Below are 24,055 nucleotides of genomic sequence, written 5' to 3' on the forward strand. Positions count from 1 at the left end.
GAATGTTCCTCACAGTGAGCTATTGCTTGATTTGTACAAATGCTTTTAGTCTCCAACCCTGGCCGGAAGCAAAACCGACCTATCGACCACAATGACGAAAGTCAAGTACAATAATCCAGGGAATAAAAACTCAAAGGAAGAGCAGGAAATCTTCCAATTGCGTCCTCATGATCGATTTCAGCTAGAGAGTGGAAGAAAAAAGTCCTTTTTAGGATCTTACAACTCTCTAACAAAGAGTTACTAGATGCTAAAAGGAAATGAATGGGCTTAGATATGTGATGGTATCAATGACAATGATATAATGAAACATTTTGTTTTGTGAGAGATGTTTACTTTCTTTTTTTCCGAAAATATTCAAGGAAAGCATAACAGAAAAAAAATGTAAATTATGTATATAAAAAAGCAAGTATATGTAAACAAACAAAATTATATACCAGGTAGCAAGAAATTTATAACGATAAATATTTATAAGTCAATTAAAAAATATTAGCATATTTGACGAAAAAATAGAATTACTAATCCTGCTAAATTATCATTAAATTCAATTAGATTATAATGTCAACGTGATAATTCAGACTAATTTAAGTTCAACTTAAATTAGTTCACCTTAAATATAATTTTATGTTATTATGAATTAAATCTTGTATTAAAGTTTTAAATGCATTCCAAAATAAACTTATACATTGCTATAAAATATGAAAAAAAAAATGCATACGGAACATCTTAGTCAGCTTATGGTAACATCTTATGGTAAGTCAAAAGTCAATGACGAAACTTAAAACTGGAAACACTCAACTTAAAAATTAAATTTGAAGTTTATCTAATGTTTTTAAAAATTAAATTCCTTCTCAAACAAAAACCTATGAAGTATTTTAAAAAGAATTAAAACAAAATAAAAAACTTCAATGGCGTTAAAAATGCTTACTACATAAAATTATCAAGAACATACAAACCCCAACAATCAGTAATTTTCATTTCCTCTCCTTATTAAATAAATAGAAAATCAACTCTAAGAAACGGATTTAAATTTTTCAAATCCATCCAGAAAACGAACACAGCGATCATTACTTTTCTACCTATATAAGAATATAAACTAGTTCTCCGAAATTAAGACTTAATGCACTGGAAAGCGGATTTCGGTTAAAAATTCTTCGATGCGAAAATATGCACCAAGTGGAGCAAACATTTTAAATTCTCAATGCAGGTATCTAACACTTCATTCGTTTTACTATAAATTTTCGATTCTCTCATGCGTGAAGGAGATAAGTGAAACCAGTGATGTATAAACTCAGAATACATTTCTACCCAATCTTTAATTTTGTAAGATTTTATTACTCAGAAAGATATGCTGATGTCGGTTGGGTAAAACACTTTAAAATGAATCCATTAGGACCGCGTTTTTATTTGATTTAAAGAACACTCATTCTTTCTAAAAAATATTTTTGAGTTATGCATTGAAAATTTGAGATATAAAACAAAAGAGTGAATTCTCTTTTTGTGTATTTAATTGGGTGAAAAATGTATTTTTTAAGCAATTTTAACCATGATAATAGTACTAAAGAATTTCACTAAGAATGCAAAATGATTATATATATATATAGGTANTAAAATTATAAGGAAGATATATATATATAAAAACACAAATAATAAAATAAAAATTAATATAAGGAGAAACTAATAATGGGAAAGCCAATAGTCGTTATCAAGACACATCTATTGGTATATTGCGATATTTCTGAATAAAGAATAATTATCCTAAGATAAAAATTATTCTTTATGTGTGTCGATATCGCAAAAAACATATCTATAATCTAAAAATTAAATAAATACCTCTTGTAAAGATGCATCATCAAATGAAGAGGTATTTATTTCATTTTAAGATTTTAACACTGCATATTTTATAATGTTTATAACGTTTTATTGAAATTCATCCAAATCGGAAAACTATTTTATTTGAATATGTGTGCTTTGTCAGACTGAAAATATATATTTTCTTCGCATTTAAAAACAAACCGCTAATTTTTGACAATAAAGTTATATTTCGCTATCATTTCCTTATGAATTTGCAAGAATTTTCTACGAAACGTGATTTCAAAAATATTTGACAAATGTGCCTCATCACCCATGTGCCGTATAATTATTTTTGAAAGTTCTCTAGTGATTTGATCTGTTTTAAAATAAATTTCTGTAAATAACTGGATGGCTTGCAGGTTAGTTATCTCCCTTGGGAAGTAGGTTTCCTGTATTCTAATCATGGCTGCCCCTGAGTATTCATTGGCTAATGCTTAAGGTATTTTTGGCAGTATTTTCTTTCTACTGCATAAATCGATGCTTAGAACTAAACTCAATATTTAGGATATAATTTGTATCATCTAATAAAAAAAAATAGTAATTTCCCCAATGATGAAAGTGAACAAAATATGATACCTCAGAATGCAGTTTCTTCACATACAAATGAAATTGCGTTAATTATGAGAATTCATTTTGTATCGTGCGCGTGTATTAAAATTGTGTTTCGGTTGTTCGATTTCAACAATTAAAAATAAACATTATGTCATTACGCTAAATGTTAAATGTTTCCCTTTATTGCACCTGTTACATTAGACTCGTAGCTTTCTATAGAAAATAAAACAGTGGCCTAAAATAAACTTTACTTAAGAAGAAAAGTCAGTGATTTATTTATTTTTTCAAAAATCTTTTTTAAGATTATGAGAGAAAAATTTCCTTGATCTACTTCTTTTCCATTAATTTAGAATAATTCTTTGAATTTACTGGAAATTTCCATCGACAAATTGAATAGAAACAATGAATACTTTCAACTGCTTATTAAAAATAACACTAAAAAGAATGAAAAAAAGTAAGTAACAATTTCCTTTCCCAGCATCTCATCTCCATACATTCAGAAGTTCTTGTTTTTAGATATCTCTCCATTTTCATCCAAAGCCGTAATTACTCATTGTTGTTGTACGGAAACCACTTAACTCAAAAACTGAGTATAATTGCCGAGTAAGCACTCAACACCAGAGAGCAATTGTATTACAATTTTCCTGGCTCAAAAAAAGAACACATGTTTCGAGAAATTTTAATCTGCAAAGATATAATTTGAACGTTAATTCTGGGAAACAAAAAACTAAAGAAATGAATAATAATCTAATTTAATTTAAGGGCTTAGGCGGATGGTTCGAAGACCGGGACACACCTAGTTAAAAGTTAGTTTCGACGCAGTTGGAGAGAAAGAAAATTCTTCTTTAAAAGAGCAAGAGCGGGAGCAAAAAAGCAATTAAAGAAGACTTCCTAACTGGCTTAGGCATGGTACATGTTTCAACAAAAATTTTGCGCTTGCACAAACAACAAACTAATGACTCTGCTGGCAGGAGTCCCAAGAAGCAAACAGCTCTGATTCGGTTAACGACTTTGGGGATGAATCTTGAGCTCTGGACGTTTGTTTTATTGATTCTTCAAGACGTCTTTATAAATCTCTCTACTTCTGACTGCAAAACGAACGATTAAAAGAGACACGTATAGTTTTTTTTTTCCCGTTTACAAAAGATCGAAGAACACTATTACATTGAGTCGTCTTATTTTGAACTCCCCTGAGGACATGTCAAGTGATCTATAAATTTCTCCCTAGTCCTCTATGGGGAAATATATAGGATTTCGTAGAGCACATCATTAATATGGAAATATATATATGTGACTGGTGCAATTCCTTAATTGTGAACACTAAGGTTGCTTTCCGTAAAGCAATTTATGTTATGAGGGATAATTACTTTCATTATATAATGATCTAAGCTTTTTGAGTAATTGAATTCAAATGCGTTCGAAATGAAATGATTAAGATATATTTTTTGATAAAATTGAAACAAAGTGTTTTTTAAATAATTTGTTTAAATTTAGGAAAATAAAAATTACAACTAGAATAATTAAACATTGAACACTCTACCAACGTCTTTTTGAATCAAACCTTATTTGACTTTTACCAATTAATATTTAAGCCTCTAATCAAAAGTATTTCGTAATGATTCTTATGAAAACTAGGATAGAAAAATCAATAAAGCCATGGTAATTTAAACATAAATTAAATGATTTAATTTAATTTCAGAAAGATTTTAATACTATACCGTATTAAAGGCACATTTGTTTAATAAGAGGTTTGTATTGCAATGTTTCTTTGAATACAGAACCTATAGATCATATTTAAATATTAATAACAACAACTTAATAGATAAAGGGTTTCAAATAAAGGGACATTTTTAGCAAATAAATCTTTAAACATTAAAAAATATTTTTTTATTGGAGAACTATTTGTGATCTTTTTAGTTTGAGTTTCACTAGATCGAAGTAACATATAAATGAGCATTCAATCCATTTTATACAATGCGATTTTATTCTAAGTACAAAAAAAAATATTTTTTCTCATGAAATAATTTTCAAGCTGATAAGAAATGTAACAAATACGTATTAATAAATGCTTAAAACTCAGTTAAATTAGTATGAAAAACCTTCATTGATTTATATTAACAAGTGTTTTTGATGAAATTCAACAGATAAAGTAAGATTTTACTTCAATTCTTTTTAAAAAAAAAGTCTGTTTTTTGAAATTTGATATTTTTTGCATTCATAATTGATTGAAAGTTTAGCAAAAAGTATATATAAAATAAGTTATAGATTGGTATAGAACATTATATACATTCTGAAATGAAAGGTTTTACTACATGCGCTATAGCACACTTGTTAATTTAGGTATTTTGGTATAGAATTTAAGAACTCGGTTTCTAATCTTTAGGCTGACTATTTTGAACAAAAATGAATATAATCGAAAAATGTCATTACAAATAATTAACAACACAAAGATTTGTACCTTTCTATATGTAGATGTTGTTAGTGACGTTTCTATAGATTCGTGTGGTGGTGATTCTGGCCAACGTCGGGCTGCTAGGGCACTACCCGATGGAGAATTTTCCTTCGGGTCTTCTGCAATATAATAAATCTGGTATTAAAAATACTAATGTAACTTAAAAAAAGAAATAACTCCATACACATAAGAATATTTATTTCTTGTCTGGGATATTGGTTAGGATAAACACAAACAATAATAATATACTTATATTCATGTCTAAACAAGACGATTTCAAACTCTTTGATGCGGAACAATTTAAATCTCCAGATCTAACAATTGTTTACTGTATTTAGAAATTTATTTGATCAATTATCATATTACATACATTAACTATAAGACATCATTTCGTCATTTAAGTTTGCAAGATATTAGATTTCACCATTAAAAAGTTTTGATTTTTGAAACAATTTCGCACTGAAAACAGCAGAATCATTCATGAACAAAATGAAAATAAATCCAAAAAAACTAATGCACATTCCAAATAATTTTTTTCGTTATTTTGGCACTGTTATATTTGTTGGAGTTACTTACTAAGTATCATAAAACATTAATTTAATCTAATTTAATTTTGTTTTGATTTGAACACTAGAATTAGGTTTGACTAACCTTCCCATAGTATTGTTTCATTCTGTCTTTTAATGTGAATTTGCTTTGTCAAAAGTCGGACACAATTAATGATGACTTCCTTCTAAATGATGCTTTATCAAAACATTGACAATAATTAATATTCAATTTTTTAACACTCCGAAATATAGCGTCTAATATTTTTTTTCTCCAATTTTTTCAGTAAACAATATTTTTAGTTTTTAGATTTGAAAATTTATTTTTAAATTTTATACTTGTTTTATCTTTTCACGGAAAACGTAAAATGAGTTTCCGAGCATAGTTTGCGAACCAATGGTTCTGAGTGTGACATTTAATTACACCCACTATGTAGCAATTACGGTTAGAAAAAAAAGAGAGAAAAATATACTTTATGATACTACTAAAAGCATATTTTTTGCTTTCAAATTTAAAAAGCAATAAGTTAAAAGGTATGCAAAATTTTATACATTTTTGACCTGTTTCAGTACTATTTGCTTTTATATGTTGCTTTGTTATCACATATGCTACCTTTGAAAATTACTAGCATGTAGGCAACGCGTAGAGAATCAAGAGAAATCAAGAGAAACTGAGAATACACGTAATTCAGCCAGTCCTAAAATGGTATGGCTAAAAGAAAACAGCAAACGTAGGTTTTTTAAGTGGACAAAAATTCTTACAATCCTAAAATCGCCAATAATAGAGTGAATATATCGAGCAAAAAACTATCCCTAGGTAAAAGATTGATAAATGTGCGTAAAATTCCCTTGGGCTGTTAAGGAATGTGTATAAAATTTAATACTGTAATGACCTGTGTAATAAGCTCTGTTTATAATATTTGCAGGTATTATATCTGGACCCTTCTCTTCTCCATCAGGCATATCATCTGTATCCTTTTTTAAAGGAGTTTGAGATCTGAAAAAAAAATCATTTGTTATTTCTAAATATTAGGAGGAAATAAAATGCACATAAATATTCAACATATGAAAATAAAATTCAGCTCATTATGAAATATTAATTCGCTAATAAACTTAACGGCAAACTCTTACAAAAAATATGTGTTTGTCCTTCTAAATTCGATTCAAACTATTTGTTTTCTTGTCAAATAGGGGATTTCAGTTTGAATGTTTGAATCTATTCCCATCATACTTTTATCAATACGATTATTGATGCCCGTTACTTTTATCCTTATATTATTAATTATTTATTTTATATCAAGTATATTAGACGTCTATTAAAATGTAAGTAACTGATTTATTATCTATTGTTTAAGTAGTTAGTTGGTAACATTAATAAGCGGAACAATTTTATGGTAATGAAAACATACCAGTGAACAATATAACATTATAATTATGTCAAAGCATAATTCATATTAAGTAAGTTATGCATGGAATAAATCATAGGCAGTTATAGTATCAATAGTCTGAAGTTGTTTTAAACCTCAAAATGCAGAACAATTTTCTGCTATTGAAATTATATCAGAGTACAATATATTACATAGAACCCTCCGAGATATTACATAGAATTTTTGTTTATTCCGATAAATAAAAATCATAATTCTTGACACAATAAATAAAGTGTTGTACAAAAGGCACAGCATATTTCAAATGAAATGGATAAAAACATGATAAATGAAATTCATTGCAAATTTTTAATATTGTTTATTAATTTGTAATGAATTTTATATAATATTTACAAAGACAAACTAATAAACTATTGCTGATACACATGATCTGAGTTTTGATTTACAGAGCACGGGAGAGGGAAACGGAATCAGGAATAATTACTTTATATTTACATTGAATGTGAATACAGAGTTTTATATACATTTAGAGTAAATATAAACGATTGTTTGGTCTAATAACATAAACTGTATGTGATTTTGCGAGTTAAAGAAATACATTCAGTTGCAATTGGACAGTCTGTACTTTAAATATGGACAGATTTTTTTTTATCAAAATTTGAATCAAATTTAAATAATACAATTTCTGACATTTAACAATAGCTAAATTATATTTACACGAACACAGAAACACTAACTGGATAATGATCATTGTTCACACAAATTAATTCTTCGAAACTAATTCGATTATTCGTATTTCAATGCAAACAGATAACGCTTTGATTCCACGGCTATTCTTGCTAGTTTTCCTTTTGAAAGATCAGATAAATAACATAATTTCATTACATCAGGGTAAACATTTTCGCAGCTCTTTGTAAACATCTTTAATTCCTCCGACGAAAACGGAGAAAAAAAATATCGCGAATTATTTAAAACATTCAGAAATTGAAAGATGGAATTTTATTTTTCGCAATACAATTTCAAACGCTTTCTTGAATAAACAAAGGAGAGAGAAAAATATATTAAAAAAAGGAAAACGGAAAGACAAATATTTTGCGCCAAAACAATTTCAACGAAGCGCACTATTTTCATTTTTTCTCTAATTTTTGCTTTTCAATTCTACGCTATGTTAAGTGGTTAATTGCTTTGTGTGTTTGTATGTTCTGTTGCGATCTTCACATTTTTAAGATGCTTTTCCTTGCTGGAAATCAAAGAACGCCGCAAGTGATACAGTTGTTTTTGTTTTTCTTTTTTCTCGTCAGTTTTCTGAAAGAAAAAGTAACTTTCTTTGAAAAGAAACTACTTTATTAGATATCTTATCGTCTGGTAATACGGTTAAGCAGGAATTTTGTTGTCTAAAGCATTTCGAAGTTGATTTGAAAATCATTGTGTTTTTTTATCGTTTCTTGAAAGGAATAGATTTGTTTCTAGTGCGAGGATGAATATTTGAGAGAATGCAAAATAGATTATAAGAAAGCTGCAAAAAAAGCGATACTTTTTGTTAAATGGAATAAGTAACAAATATGCACCTTATTTCTTTATATTTCTTTGGCACAGTTGCTTTATTTTTTAAATTAAATTTTTCACTCATATAAAATTACTTTTAAAAAGGTATATAGATATAAGGAATTCAAGAAAAAATATTAAATTTAATAAATATTAAGTAAATGGTCATTAAAATTAATTTTTCATTTTTAATGTTGTTTACTCATTACGTTGTTTTGCATTTTAAATGTAGTTAAAATATGAGTAATGCATTTTGATCTGCTTACTTAAAACCGACATAAAAAACTATAAAAATGATAGGGATATTTTTTTGTAATTTAAAAAAAAATATACATAAAAGTAATGAATAATAAATCCTTTAATTTGAAATTTTATTAACTCAAAGGTTTAAAAAGCTATTATATTATGCCTTTCCTTTTTAAATTGAAATCATTAAAATCTGATTTTAAAATGCAGCAATTTAATAAAGCAAATTTTCAAAGTCCTTGTTTAGCAACTATAATTTATTTATTTTTACATTTTTTTCCTTCTTTAAATTTTTAATATTTATATAAATAGATAGTTGTTATGGTAAAGAAAATTGCATTTGATAACTTTTTCAATAAGCCTATATGGCATTTAAAATAAGAAGCAAAAGCAAACACTTATTTTCAAGTCTATACAAAGAAGTCAATTTTCTATACAGAAGGTATTTTTCGAAATACTTTAGTGAAACATAAATAATATTTTAAAATTTGATAAAGATAATTAAAATTTGAGAAACTGATTATAGTTATAATTTATACATAATTTATGAATTTCCGAAAAAAAAAATTCTTATTAGCATTCTAAATTTAATGTAGTTTTAAAAAATAATTTTTGAAATAGAAGCTCAGTCAAAGCGGCTTTTTTTAATTAAAGCATATATTATTAATTTCTCATCCTTAATTAATAAAGTAATTAATAAGTTATTTTTCTGCAACATAATAAAAGAATACTTAATAAAAAAGCAATGTTTCATTAAAACATTTAAATTATTAAACTTTGTAAATATCTCTTCGCAAGTCTCAGCAATCTTTATATATATCATCCCACTAAAAATTCGCTTATTTGAGAAATGGAAAAAAAGTAATGTATGTATTAGTAAAGCTTGACATGTTAGCTAATTTGTTAGATAATTTAATTGAAATTTTGCTTCTCAATTTAATTTTGTAAAATATAATTTACTTAAAATATAAATTCGGTTAATTTTAAAATTGAAGAAATTAATTATCATTTGCTTTAAAGAATTGCAGTTCACAACTTCTTATAACAACATCATTTTATCATATAAATAATATAGTCCTTTAATTAAAAACGAGTTACATAAATATTTTAAACAGAAAAATATTTATTTAGTAATTATTTTTCTTTATAAAAAATCATTGTAACTTAATTCGCAATTTATAAGCAAAATGAATATTTAATAAGTTAAAAATATTCACTAAGTTAAAAAAAATAGTTTTAAGCAATAATAACTCTGCAATTGAGGGGCTTTTTTTCACAATGTTATTTTAAACAAGAGTCTAGAATACATAAGTGGTATTTTCCGTAGCATAATTGAAATAAGCTTGTTATTTAAATAAAAATTATTTCTATTTGATTGCGCCAAGAGTATTAAACAAGACATAAAATGTAAGTTTACGTCGACAAAGCGAAACACTAATCAGTTGGTTGGCATCCCAGGTATAAAGAAAATGAAGGAAAAAAACAGGATCAGGAAGCGTATAAGCTATTACTAATGTCACTCAGTAAATACCTCTTTCGAAATAAACAAAAACGTAAAAAAAAAAGAATAAAACTAAATATAAAAAAAATACGTAGCTGCAAGTACCTCGTGAAATGCCACTACTTTCAGGAGAAATAATTCCATAGAGCTCTTCCTCACCGAGAGCTTGAGTGACGCTTATGTTAAGCGTGACTAGACTATAGAAAGTTTTAAGGGAACGTATAAAAATTTATTTTTTCTCCATGAATAAAAATGGATTCTTTATCGAGTTTAATACGAGTTATTAATTTCGATTTTAAAGCGCATTTAGAATGTCAAGGTTATTAAAAAATATCCATGATGCATTTTGGCAATATTTTCTTCATGCAGAATTTCTTCGCAAAAAACAGGTACCTAAATTATCTTGCTTGCTACAACCATAAGATGTATTGGATTTATTTTATTCCTTAACAGACAAGAATATGACATACAACGAAGTTAATTTAATTTGTCTCGGTTAAAAAATTAAGTAGCTTAAATATCCTTGCCAGAATTTTTAAATAGTCCGATTAGGATGTTTAAAAAAAAAATTGCTTTTTATATAAGAAATACTTTTTCTTCGTCTCATTTCCAATAATTCATGAGAGATTGAGAAATGATCAAACAATTTGATTTAAATTTTTTTTTGGTGGAGCCCTTATTATCTAAGATATATTCTTACAAAACAAGTTAATTTGACATTGACGAATTAAATTAATAAATATGAACACTTTCTATGAACCTTGTAGATCAGATTAATATGACTAATACCATACATTATTTATAAAATTCTTTTAAATATTCTCAGCTTCATACATTGACAAATTGTAATACATTAAAATGTATTTATAAATCTAAACCAGTAAACGAATTTTTTAACTAATTTGCATAAATTTTTTTTTAATAATAATGGACTGTGTATGTATATATATATATATATATATATATATATATAAGTNCCAATAAGTATTTTTATATATATACAGGTGGTTATCAAAATAATGGAAACACTTGTGAATAAAAGCGACATTTGAGAATTCGCTTCATAAGCATTAAAATATAATCTTACCTATTAGTTTTTTTTAATATAAAAAGTAAATATATTAGTATTGGCATGAGAGAGCCTTAGCAGAGTTGTCTACGTTTTGATTTTCTGTCAGAAGCGTAAAATGTCAGACCTCACAGATTTACAGAGTCGCCAAATTGTAGGAGCCCGACTAGTTGGAGCAACAGTGACCGAAACATCCCAGCTATTAAGCGTTTCTAGAGGTACGGTGTCTAAAGTCATGACAGCATACACACAGCGGGGAAAGACAAGCTCAGCAAAGCAAAATAGTGGACGGAAGGAGAAAGAGACCGACGGGTAATGAAGCGGATTGTAATGTCTAAAAAGAAAACAACTGCAGCCAAAGTGACCGCAGAGCTCAATCAGCGTCTGGATTCTCCAGTGTTAACAATTACAGTTAGGAGATACCTTCATAAATAAAACATTTACAGCAGAACACCTTCATAATCTAGGATGTTTCCATTATTTTGATAACCACCTGTATGTATATGCACAGTTGTGAATCTTTCATCCCTTTTAGTCTGTCGTAAAAAGCTGTTAATTGCACACAAAAATTTAAGTACATGCAAAAAAGCAGCGTGAAAATGATAGCGCATAAGACAGAGATAGTTATAAGTTGGGAAAATTTTAAGTTAGAGAAAAGAAAATTTATTGATGAGCAATTTACAATAGCTAATAATCAAACGCGTGATACTCAAATTACAGTTTATAATAGTAACTCGAAAGTAAGGAGCATAAATTTAGGAATCAACATTAGAAAGCAACAACGCTCTCTAACAGCTTTACGTGGTGTTTCCACACACTTATTCCGTTATGAAGTATACTCATTTAGGTCCATTTACCAACGCCTCCTATAACTGAAAGCCTAAACACAATTTCTTATAGGTAGTCTGATTAGACCCACTATAAAGGAAAAAGAGTTTACGAAGGACCCACTTAATATAAAATATAGTAAAAATAAGAAAGTGGCGGCAAATATATGTCATTTTTTTTCTTTTTTAAATTTATGAACATGATTTGTTCGTCTTATTTACTTGTCTCTACAACCACAGATTCAATTCTCAAATATTTATGATAAATTTCTCTCAATTACTTTTAAAATAGAATTTGGGTTCATGCGTACAACTGGTTCACTTTTTAAAAAGTCTGCGCCGACTACTTATAAAAAATCGTGTGGAGGCTTTATGATGCAGAAAGTGATGTCTTTATCTGTTCTTTCATTTATGGCTATTTTTTACCAATCTGTATACATGCGTATATGTATGTGTGTGTGACACCATGCCTGAAAATGTTCCTCTCATAAATAGTTCAACAATTTATATTTTAATGAGGGTATTCTTTGTGACCTCCATTTAATTCGACTGCAAAATTCCAATTCATATTCATATTTTAATATAAAATATATCATTTATTTTCATAAAAACATAGTTAAATTTTAAATTAAAAGAAAACTTACATAAACAAGCTTTCTTTCTACAAATTTTAAAAACCAGGTTCAGATTAAGAGTTTTATTATTGATAGTTTTGTTGTGAAACTATTCGAAACAATATTTTTTTTTCTTAAACAAAGTGTTTTTTTGAAAATACTTAACTAATTAAAATTCTTTTATTTGAGCTTGAAGTAATTTAAAAATGCAGCTGTTCTAACCAAATAGTTAAAATGGGAAAAAAAGAATGCAAATCTATCCCTTAGATGATTGATCATCTCAGGTATTTTAATAAAAAAAACAGCGAAAAAAAAAAGATTCACAAAAAACTATCAGTTAAAATTCTTTTAATTAATCTTGTTATACTTTTATACTTTAATTGGTTTTAAGACATCGAAAGGAGTAATTGGAAAAAGAACTGATTTGAATGGAACTGAATTTATAGTGTTTATTTTTTTATAGAACTATTTTTCTTTTCACAATTTATCTTCCCTCACTTTTCTAAAAGCTACCTATTAAGATAAGTAAACTTCGTCGTTAAAAACGACAAATTACCCTAAATTCAAATCCTCTGAGTAAAACGATAAAGTGATATTACAAAGAGGATTAATGTAGCTTTCTTTAGTTAGCTTAATGTTATAGTTTTATCAAATTAAACTGAAAAGAATGTGATAAAAATATATATACTTTATTAATACATTTGTGAAATGCTTAGCGTTAACATCTACATTATTGCATTATTAAAAACTAATTAAATTGCGATATTAAACATTTATTTTATTCATTTTTTCTCTATTTTTTATTATTTTTTTCAATGAAATATTTATGTGTAAGTAACATTTTAAGAGACAATAATTATATACAGAGTTAAATATGATGAAAGTTTTAAATTTTTTTAAACAAAGAAGAAATAATAAATAAATAGAATTCAATTAGAGTAAACGTCACTTTTTTGAAACAGAAAAAAAATATTGCTTTAGAATTTGAAACTTTGTTTAAGTTAAATATTTTTGCAAAGGTAGGACATTTTCTATAATTATGCATTGAAGGATTTTCTGTTTGGATTAACGTAAGTATTAATATTTAAGAATAATAGATAAAACTGTACGGACGGCAAAGATAGATAAGCCTTAAACACACATTTTTGAAAAATTTTTGTTTGTTTTATGAACAAAAAAACACAGCTGTTTACAAAACATAACAAAAATATCTAGCAATCATTGCCATATTTTAAATTTAAGTTTCTTAAAGTCTTTCTTTCATGTTGGATGTGAGACGCGTTAGTTATTAATTTATAAATTAATTTTCACTTATAACAAAATAACATAGAATAAGTCAAATTAAGCGTGCAAATAGATTTTCCATCTTTATCAGTTATTAGTATCACCAAAGTTCATTAGTAACTTTTAATTAAAGAAATAAGCTCATTGAACTTTATTTTCCCAGCCTTTGTTATCAACAATTCTTTCCCTAATTAATTCACAAAAATGACCATGCAATTTAAAAAAAAAGTCCTTACAACTACAATGTCATTATTCGCAAAATAATAGTTTTTACTAAAGAACTAATAAAATTTTATTAATTCACAAAATTCTGAAAAATAGTTTCAAAGTTCTTGCATTAAAGTCATAAACAGAGTACTAAAAGCATATAATTACCTGGAAATAGAACTTCTTGACTGGGGGATTTTAAGCACTAATTAGTTTTATAAACGTTCTCTTAACAAGAAAAAGGTCCTTATGTTCTCAAAAAATCTGACAAAAATCTCTTCATTTTTCTTTAGTTTAAGTTTAAGTTGCAATGTCTTAGGGCTTTTTATTTTTAAAATCTCCAGAGGAAAAAAAATAGTTATAATTTATTGTGAGCTTTTTGACTTTCGTTTTTGATGAAATTTTGGTTTGTTTGGAGTTGTATTTATGACCTACCCAGACATAATCTGTAAAAATTAAAATTTATTTAACTTGGATAAGTTTTTTTCAATGTTTTTATAGCCATATGATAAAATTTTACTTGTCATGCAGTTTATTATTTTCTTTTACTAACAGGTCCTGTCAATTTCCATGACTGATTTCGGAATTTCTTTCTCATTGCTTCTCAATACTAGTTTGCTACGGTAATTCATGAGATTTTGAGTTTAATTTGTATTTTCTTCATTATTTTATTTTTTAAACTGATAAACTCATAAAACAAATAGATAAAATCATATCTGCCCAAATACTTTTGATAAATCACAACTCCCTCTGCTGTAATTATGGAACGTAAATAACATCAATTAAAACTAAAATACAGCCTAATTATATAATTTTTTATGCTTAAATTGATAAGTGTAATTATTATAAAAACACAGAAGTAATTTTATATCACCTATTTGCTGTGTCATCTTTCATTTCGTCACAACTCACAGCTTAATTTATTTAAATTTTTTCGTTGTACAATTTTTTCGTTGTATTTCAATTTTTTCGTTGTTGTTTGGTTTATTTCAGAAAATTATATACTTGCATCTTTGAACTTTCATACTTATGACTTCTCACTCACTTGATATTTCTGTTCTATGTTTGTAAATATATACCTGGTATATCTGACAACTTTTTAGGTCGGTGAACAAAATTTTACAAAGGGGTAGTAAAGCAACGTTTAAGTTTAGAGGATTCTTTTTAAAACAAAACTATTAAGACGCCTATAAACGTAATTATCCAACAAATGGACCTTATCTACGTATTTTTTTCAAATTATTGATTAGTCGTCATATATATANCATGGGGCACATTAGGACCCATAATCCCCATCCTATATATATATATATATATATCCCTTCTTTATTCTTCTTCGTATCCTTTCCACATTAATAATGTGGACAATGCCTTCCAAATATCTCTACAAAAAGCAAAATAACTTATTTTTAATATTTAATTGCTGAAAAAAAATTTAGTGCCAAATTATGAAAGTAAGTAAATTGTATTGTACGTTATAAATGACTTACGCAATTTATTCTGATAACTACTTTTTGTATACGGCCCCAGAACCTTTTTTTTATCGGATAACACTCTCCGCCATCAAAGGCTCAAACATTCAACCACCACAAACTTATTGTATCCCGTTTTCTGAAGCGTCTATATCATCCCGAATACTGGCGGAACTAACTAAAAGTCTCTCTTTTGAACTAGCAGGGTATCTTTTCGATATACCAACACAGACAGCAATTCCAGCTAGCTAGCCGAAACAGTAAACTCTTACCATCAATATACATGAGACATATATTGGATCGCTAAAACCTCTATCTATTGCATTATATTCTTTCCTCGCAGTATTGTTTCTCGATCGGTGTGTATAAAAGCAAAGTGTCTGATAAAATGAAAAGAGTTATCTTCTTCAAACTGGACTTTCGGTGAGGACTCAAAGAGGATACACAATGTTGATTCTGTCATGATTTCCCTTGCAAACCAATGGTAGGATAGTGTTTTATTCATTGAAAAAGTTTAGAGAGTTTTTGGAATTTGAGATTGTGTTAAAGCATTATTCAATAATAAAGGATTCTAAAATAATTATGAATTTAAATTTAATTTACAGTGAGTTTTTACATACTGCTTATCATCATTAAGTTGTTTCCTGACATTTTTCTGAAACACGTATAAATTATTCACAAGTAAAAAACTTGAATTTCGAAATGTAATTACTATATCAGGCTTATAAAACATTAAAAAAATTTAAAATTAAAATAATTGACAATTTTAATATTGTAAGTGGAATGATAAAGTGTTTCATTAAAAAAAAATTAAATTTTATACAGGCGAATTTTAAAAGGAAATTAAAATAAATTGCTTTTGAAAAAAAATTTATAACACAGAAATATATGGAATATAAAAGTAGGTGTAATTAATTGTAAAAAAATAAACGCAAATGCTAATGCATTGAAAATGCATTTATGTAATTCAATCTTCATATTTTTCTTATATTTTGTAACTAAAAGTCGCGAAAAAATGTTAAGAAAAAAATGAGATTTCTTTTCATTCTCTAGGATAGCCCTAGACTTCATGGTATTCTTTATTTTGAACTAATTAAAGTACATTCATATGTATTTGCTTCACATGATAGTTTGAATACGGTAGCTCTCAGTATCAGTCATTTCACAGCATTATTGAGCCACTTGCTAATACAATTTATGTATTTATTTTGTTGGTTTAAAACGATTCAACATGATACTTATAAATGCAAGAAAAAAATTCACTACCGTCAAACTGAACTTTGAATTAGGTTTAGATTTTTTGCTTCATTTAAGAATAAAGGCCATTATAACAAATGCAATAAAAAATAGAGCATTAAACATGAGAAATAACACAGTTCTGCATTTTTTAATCTTTTTTTGAGAAACGTGTTTAGTCGTCACACATAGACGGGTTAAGTTTTTAATTGATTTAGCCAAAATAAAATTAGTATTTGCATTTCTCAAAAGAAAATATTTAAAACTCTTTGAGAGAGAGAGAAAGCTAAATTATTCTTTTTACTTTATGTGCGAGAATGGCCATAATCAAATTGTTATAACTCAGTGCGGGAAGTAATTTTTTCATTACGTCATCATATGGTAAATTCCATTATTTAGGGAAATTTCAAAGTATAGAGATAATAGGTAAGGAAGTCATACACATAAAGCGAATTTTTAGTTTTTTTCCCCAGCTTATGAACATAAAAAATTAAATTTGTTTTGTCAATTATATAATTCAAGTGATCAGTTTATCAGAAATTTATTTATACATAATTTAATGTCTTTAAGTTACGTCGTAAGTTACATTACTATTGTATATAAGTTACATCATAAACAATACGGAGCCAACAGTGCTGTAAGGAAAGTAAGGTTAATTTTTGCTAGCACTTTTTTTTAACGAAATATATTTTCAATGCACTCCTCTTGAATATCAACCTTCATTAATANACTGGAAAATGTCGGGCAATCACTCACCCAGCGCGTTTTAGACAGTAACTGCTGGGTTAGGTACTACCGGCCATCGATAGGCCGGTATTGTTGGCTCGACAGAAGGCCAGCCATTCACTTTAGTACAGTTGAAAGTGACTTTTGCCGGCACAGACCCGTCGCCTTAGCTGGTGGCAAACAGCAGTTTTGTGGAGCTGGACCTACAGATTTGTTTTTGCTGGGAAAGTTCATTAATATGAACTCTCAATTTCTCTTCCCACTTTAATACTAATACTAAAACTTCATACTATAGCCTAACATGCAAATACTAATAAACAGCAAAACTTGTTACGCTCCTTCCTTGTTGCTAATTATCTCTCTCGTTAGCTGATGTTCTCTAACTACTCCTAACATCAACATTTAAATTTATAAATGTAAGAGGAAATGTACATGTAAAGCTAGAATTAATTTCGCGGTTAATGCTATGCCATCCTACTTTAGGCTTCAAGCGCATACTGAAACACATGTTGTTTCCTCTGGAAGAGGAAGGCATCAATATATGTTATAAGCTGTGAAATAAGTTATATCTTATTATATATATATATAGTGTTATTTAAATAATAATACTGCAAAATATGTATTAATATTTATCATTAGCGCTATATGCCGTTTTAAACTTTGAGAAATGATAAAAGAAAATATTTTGCGAATGTGTCTGACATTTTTGTTTAGATCCTGAAATTTTAATAACGAACTGTGGGAGTAATTTTTCCCTCAATCCTAAAAATCTACCTTGCCCATAAGAAAAGTTTATTTGGAAATGAATTTTTCATAGATATAGCATAACGTGTTGATGCCATCAAAACTTCTAACTGACGCATTTCCTTTTTTGTTCAAATAATAACATCAAATAACTTCACTAGTTTTCTCCTCTGTTTAATTAAGAAGTTGTTTTTTGTGAATTTATTAAATTCCATTGATTAACATCCATTTATTTTTAGTTACCTGCGTGACCTAAGCATTCGTAAAATGAATGGTGGCATAGGGAGGTGACGTAATTGATTTAATGTTTTGAAAACTATCTAAAACCACCAGTATACATTGCGTATAGTTAGATTTTTTAAAAGTATTATTTTATAAAATAATAACTGTATGAAGTAAATTATAAAGGACATAAAAAATACATGTTATTCCAGACAGCTAGATCAATAGGACCATTTTTTGATTGGAAGTTTGAGCAATTTTTGTTAGCCGTCATCAATTAAATAATTTTAGATGCAGAATGGTACTGGATATATATTTATAAAACTTCACTTGCTTTGTTAATTTGAAATGGAATTTAAATTAATTTCAAATTTTGAAATGTTTATAATGCTTTTTCTTAATCTAATTATGTAAAGTTATCATAAAAAGTATAACATAATTAAAAAACTCTCCAAATATTTCTAATAATAAAATGATTCAGTTTCAACAGGACAGTGTAATAAAAGCAATTTTTGAATACTTTTAATTTTTCCTTTTATATTATGGAATTGTGGAATATATCACACGAAAATCAGGTATTCGCTTTGAGCAATTACTAATGTAAAAGAGGAAAATAAGGAAAATATGTAAATTGATAAATGTTACAAATGAAATTTTACCTTGAAAAATTCCTAAGAAATATGAAAATGATGTCCGTAAATTAAATTTAATAGTTCCAGTAATAAAATTAAGCTTTTGATTTAGTTTTTCTATTTTTGAGAAGATAAGTTAGAAAATGAAATGAATAAAATAGTTCCTGAGACAATTGTTCTTAATTTCATTAAGACATTAATATTTAAGAAAAACCTGACAAAAGACATTTTATGTCCTAATGTACTTTATTGTTCTTATAATAATTGAAAATCATTCCATATAATCTCATTAAAAATAATGTCATTTAAAAGAAACTACGTATCTGAAGAAAGTGTTTTCATTCTTATTAAAACATACAAAGGAAAATAAATAATTTGCGGTATTAAATGCATATAATTCTTTGCCTTTGTACTTTGTTAACTAAACAAAAGGATACAAAACTACTTCTGCAGATAAGAGTTGAACAGTAGGTTTAAAACTTCTATTTTAAATTATTTTGCATTTTAATTAAAATTATTTATTTCATATCAGATGACATTAATTAAGCAATTATTCATAACTTTGATGAAAAAAAATATCACAAATCTTGAAGCAAATAGGAAAAAATAACTGTAATTAAAATTGAATTTATATACTTTTTGTACTTGATACAATTGAATATCTAGTCCGTTTTTCTTCTCAATTATAAAAACGCTTGTTTCATTTAATGTGGTTATTATACATTTATTTCATTTATGTTGTATAGACTAAAATTACCTTTATATAACCCAAACTCTGATAATTTGGCAAGTGCATGAATGTACGAAAATATGCATGTATGCATCAATGTAAAAAAAACAATCGAAGTGGAAAGAAGATTCTTAAATTGTGTGTTTTTTTTCAATTTGATTGCAATTTGAAATTATTTGAATCATAATTTTGAATCCAAAATTATCATAGTAGAATGAATTATCATAACATAATACATAAGTTATAAAATAATCTTCCAAATTCTGGTGTTACATTTATTGTCTGAGTACTTCAATTCAGTGCTTTTACTTGTAAAACTTAAAATTTTCTCCTAACTTGTACTTTTAAGCTGAATTTTCTGATACGTACTCTCAAATTGAAGAACCAAAAATTAACCAAGTGGGACTCAGATAATCAGTAAACAATGAAATCTTATAATACATAAATAATAAACTATACCAAAATTCGAATTTTGCTTATTTTTAATTTTGCTTCTTGCTGTGAAGACATTTGAATTTCCAAATTCTTTAAATAGTATGAAATCAGCAAGAACTATTTTTTTAATTTTAACTTTGCTTCCCGTTTTACCCATCAAAGAAAAAAATTATGTGTATTGAATACAAGAAATTAAAGAAAATAATTTCTAAAGAAAATTAAAATTTAATGTAATGAAAAAATAAAAATGAAATTTATTGCATCGTTCCATTTTGAAAAAATTATGGCATGTCCTCATTTAATATATAATATGAGAAAAATTTTACAAACGCAGTAAATTAAATACAATGAAGACAAAAGTCTTGATACACAATCCAACACTTTAAAGCGTGTTGTGTGAAAAAAAAACGCTAGAGTTATTTCTGAATACTCCAATGTTTATCAAACCAAAATGAAATCATAATCACTTTAATTTATTTGCATTTTATATTTCATAAGAATATGCGTATTTTATCAAATATTTCTAAAAAAAACTTTTTATAAATAATTTATAAATCAAAACAGGAAACAGAACTTAAGAGAAACTTTGAATCTGCTTCGCAAACACCAACAAAAACATTATAATTATTTAATTTGAATGAATTCGGAATGTTAAAGCATCCCCTTTAAAACACTTTATTTTTTTTTATCTTCTTCATGTTACTTTCTTGTCATATCATTATTTTTTTTCCTCGTTCCAAATAATCAGAACATCAAGTTTTTGTGACTCATTTCAAACTTTTGTAACATTCTTTAAATTAGTTTCCGATACTGAGTTGTCAAAAATGCTGACAAGCAGATGCTTTTGATATTGTGGTTGTCTTTTAAGTCATGTTCGTTTGAGAGGCTTTTGCTCCAATGAAACGAATGTAATAAGAATGTCCAATTTTTATTTTTACGTCCGAATGTTATGATTAAACAAAATTGTTGAAACATATTTTTAATTGCGTTACATTGCTTACAGAAAAAACTTGATATATTATCGATTTTAATGTAATATTTTGCTTTAACGTCAGTTTTCAGTGATTTGGCTAACGAATTGAATTCTAATGTATGTATATATGTGTGTGCTTCTGAAGCAGACGCAACGCTTCTCTTAAGACTTATATCAAATGCATTCAATATTTTTATATTTTATTTCATCTTCCCTGTTTCCGTTGAGTACGCGTTCTCCTGTCAAATATAAAATGCGAATGCATTAAAGTAATTATGATTTCGTTCCAGTTTGATAATAATTGGAGCCTCCAGAACGCATTATAACTACAGTATTTTTTTTCCACACAACTCTCTTTAAAATGTTAGTTGGTTGATCAAGTTTTTGTCTTTATTTATCGCATTATAAATAAATCTGAATTACATTATTTACTACATGAGGTTATGTCATGTCATGTTATGAGGCTATGTCATGATTATTTACTACATGAGGTTAAGGCATGTCTTATTTTTATATATATATATATATATATATATATATATATATATATATATATNTAAATGGAATAAACACATGATTTCTAATAGCTTTAGAATTATATAGTTCAGTAATATATAGTTCATATATAGTTAGATAAATATATATATATATATTATATATAAATGAGGTATAATAAAATATATGTATTTTTTATTTGTTTTTATCACATGAAACTTTAATTTTTTCAAATTAATTCGTTCACATTTTTGTATTCAATAAAAATTATCCTATCTTTGAAGTCTTAAAAAGGACATCAATTTAATAGTTGGAAAAATAGTTTTGTCAATTCAGTACTATTTTGAGAATTTTAAATATATGTAATTTGGTGAAAAATGCAGCTTACTGTATAATTTTCTTTTCTAAATTTCTCGAAAATTTAGTATTTTTTCTAAAAATGTTGTATTTATGACTATAACCATAGTTATGAAAGCAATAAAATTTAAATCGGAAATTAAAAATGAAATTCCAAAATTCTTTTCGAAAATTTGCGTAAAATCTTTATTAAAATATTTTTTTAGAATTCGGAATTAAATTTTAAATATTTTATTCAAAATTATATTTTAAAGACTTAAAACTGCTTTTTCATTCAAGCACGCTTACAACGAGAATGCACTACCTTACCAATAACATGACTAAATAAACATGTGAACCTCAAACTGTGAAGTTAATCAGAAAAAAAAAGTAATAACGCTCATAGAATTTATATAATGGCTGATCATTTAATTTTTTTATTTACCTAGAAATAAAAAGGAAATTATAGTTTTCCTTATTTATTTAAATATGTGCTTTTTTTCGGAAACGCGGGGATCACATTCTATAACATTAAACGAGAAATACTGGATACTTAAACATTTCGCATTAAATGCAATCACAAGAAAAATAAGAGGTGAAGTCGATTAAATACTCTGCTTAGTAACTGCTTCACTCAATAAATTTTTATATTCATTTCAAAATTTCTTTTTACTGGCTTCCATATTGGAGCCAAATAGAACAAATTGGTTGCATAAATTGATGGATAAAATAGATATGATGTACCTAATATTTTTACTCGTCATTACTTATTGACATATCATTTTCTAACTAAAAGTGGGTTTGAAGGCCCTTTATAATGGTAAGAAATCGCCGTGATTACAATGATAAATTTTCTATTGACAGCTTTAATAAGTTAATTTTAAGAGATTTTGTGACAAGTTCCTCACTTTACACTTCTTGCTTCAAGTCTCGCAAGAAATAAAACTTGAAAATATATAATATATCCGATATTCAAAATTCTAAATAACATTGCGTTTATAGTCATCATTCTCATAGAAATATTTTCAAACAACAAGTATTTACAATTTTAATTTAATTTCATATTTAGATTTATATTGTTTTATTTTTTATTTTCGTGTTTTCTCATAAAATATTTAATATTTTTTGTGCAGATGCACATAATCCCATATTTCATATTTAAAATTTCATTTCAAACCATGTGTTAAAATTCCCTAGGAATTTCAATAAATTATTTAGAAAAATAGCTGTAAAATCCATTTTTGACGTATATCTACTTAAAAAAGAAGCAAGACTCCTCTTGGGTTTTAAACATATACATGCACCTTAAAAACGCGCTTATTTCTCATATTGTGTCAATAATTGCAGACCATTATAATTGCAAATTTCCGCTTTGCAAGTAACAACCTGACACATGCTATTAACAAAGTTTTCAGGAACATAAAGGAGAACTTTAAGTGTAGGACATGTATCTGGTTCGAGCTAATTAAACATGCAATTAAATCTAATGAGATAAATATTAATAAGTATTTATCTTATTGTTTTACCAGCATGATTATAATTCCATATTTGGCACATGGTTAAAGATAATTAAAGAAGAAAAATTTTTATCACTGTTGTATAATAGAAGAAGAAAATTAATTATTCATTTACTTCCATAATCCTACTTTCAGAAACTCTTTTCACACCGACGAAATTAAATTTCTTCCGAGATAGAGCATACGGGAGAATTTCTTAGTATAAGCTTTTCATTATCGTATACAACAGATGCGCAGAAAATAAAGATTATAATTTAGGTTATTTACGGGCACAAACGAAAATTTAATGAATATCGAGAAATGTATCTCAGCTTTAAATAACATTGGATGAAGCGAAATAGAGATGAGAAACTCGTTGTTAACAGGTCTAATCAAATTTCCGAAATTAATTTTTCTATTTTATCAAGACGGGATTTTAACATTCGATGCCATTGATTTATGATTAATCTAGGATATGCT

General features: G+C 26.9%; 1 protein-coding gene across 4 annotated transcripts in view; it reads right to left on the reverse strand.

Moving 5' to 3' along the window:
* LOC107444296 (neural cell adhesion molecule 2) overlaps positions 1-24,055 on the reverse strand; it is a 765,139-nt gene that overhangs the window by 6,689 nt on the left and 734,395 nt on the right. For all 4 annotated transcript variants that reach the window (XM_071181216.1, XM_071181215.1, XM_071181217.1 and 1 more), the window contains 2 exons: positions 6,294-6,397; positions 4,862-4,974 (listed from right to left, as the gene is read on the reverse strand). In XM_071181216.1, the coding sequence (XP_071037317.1) occupies positions 4,862-4,974; positions 6,294-6,397 (217 nt within the window). The remainder of the gene's footprint in view (positions 1-4,861; positions 4,975-6,293; positions 6,398-24,055) is intronic.

This window comes from Parasteatoda tepidariorum, chromosome 5, assembly GCF_043381705.1.
Source record: "Parasteatoda tepidariorum isolate YZ-2023 chromosome 5, CAS_Ptep_4.0, whole genome shotgun sequence".
NCBI classification, from domain to species: domain Eukaryota; kingdom Metazoa; phylum Arthropoda; class Arachnida; order Araneae; family Theridiidae; genus Parasteatoda; species Parasteatoda tepidariorum.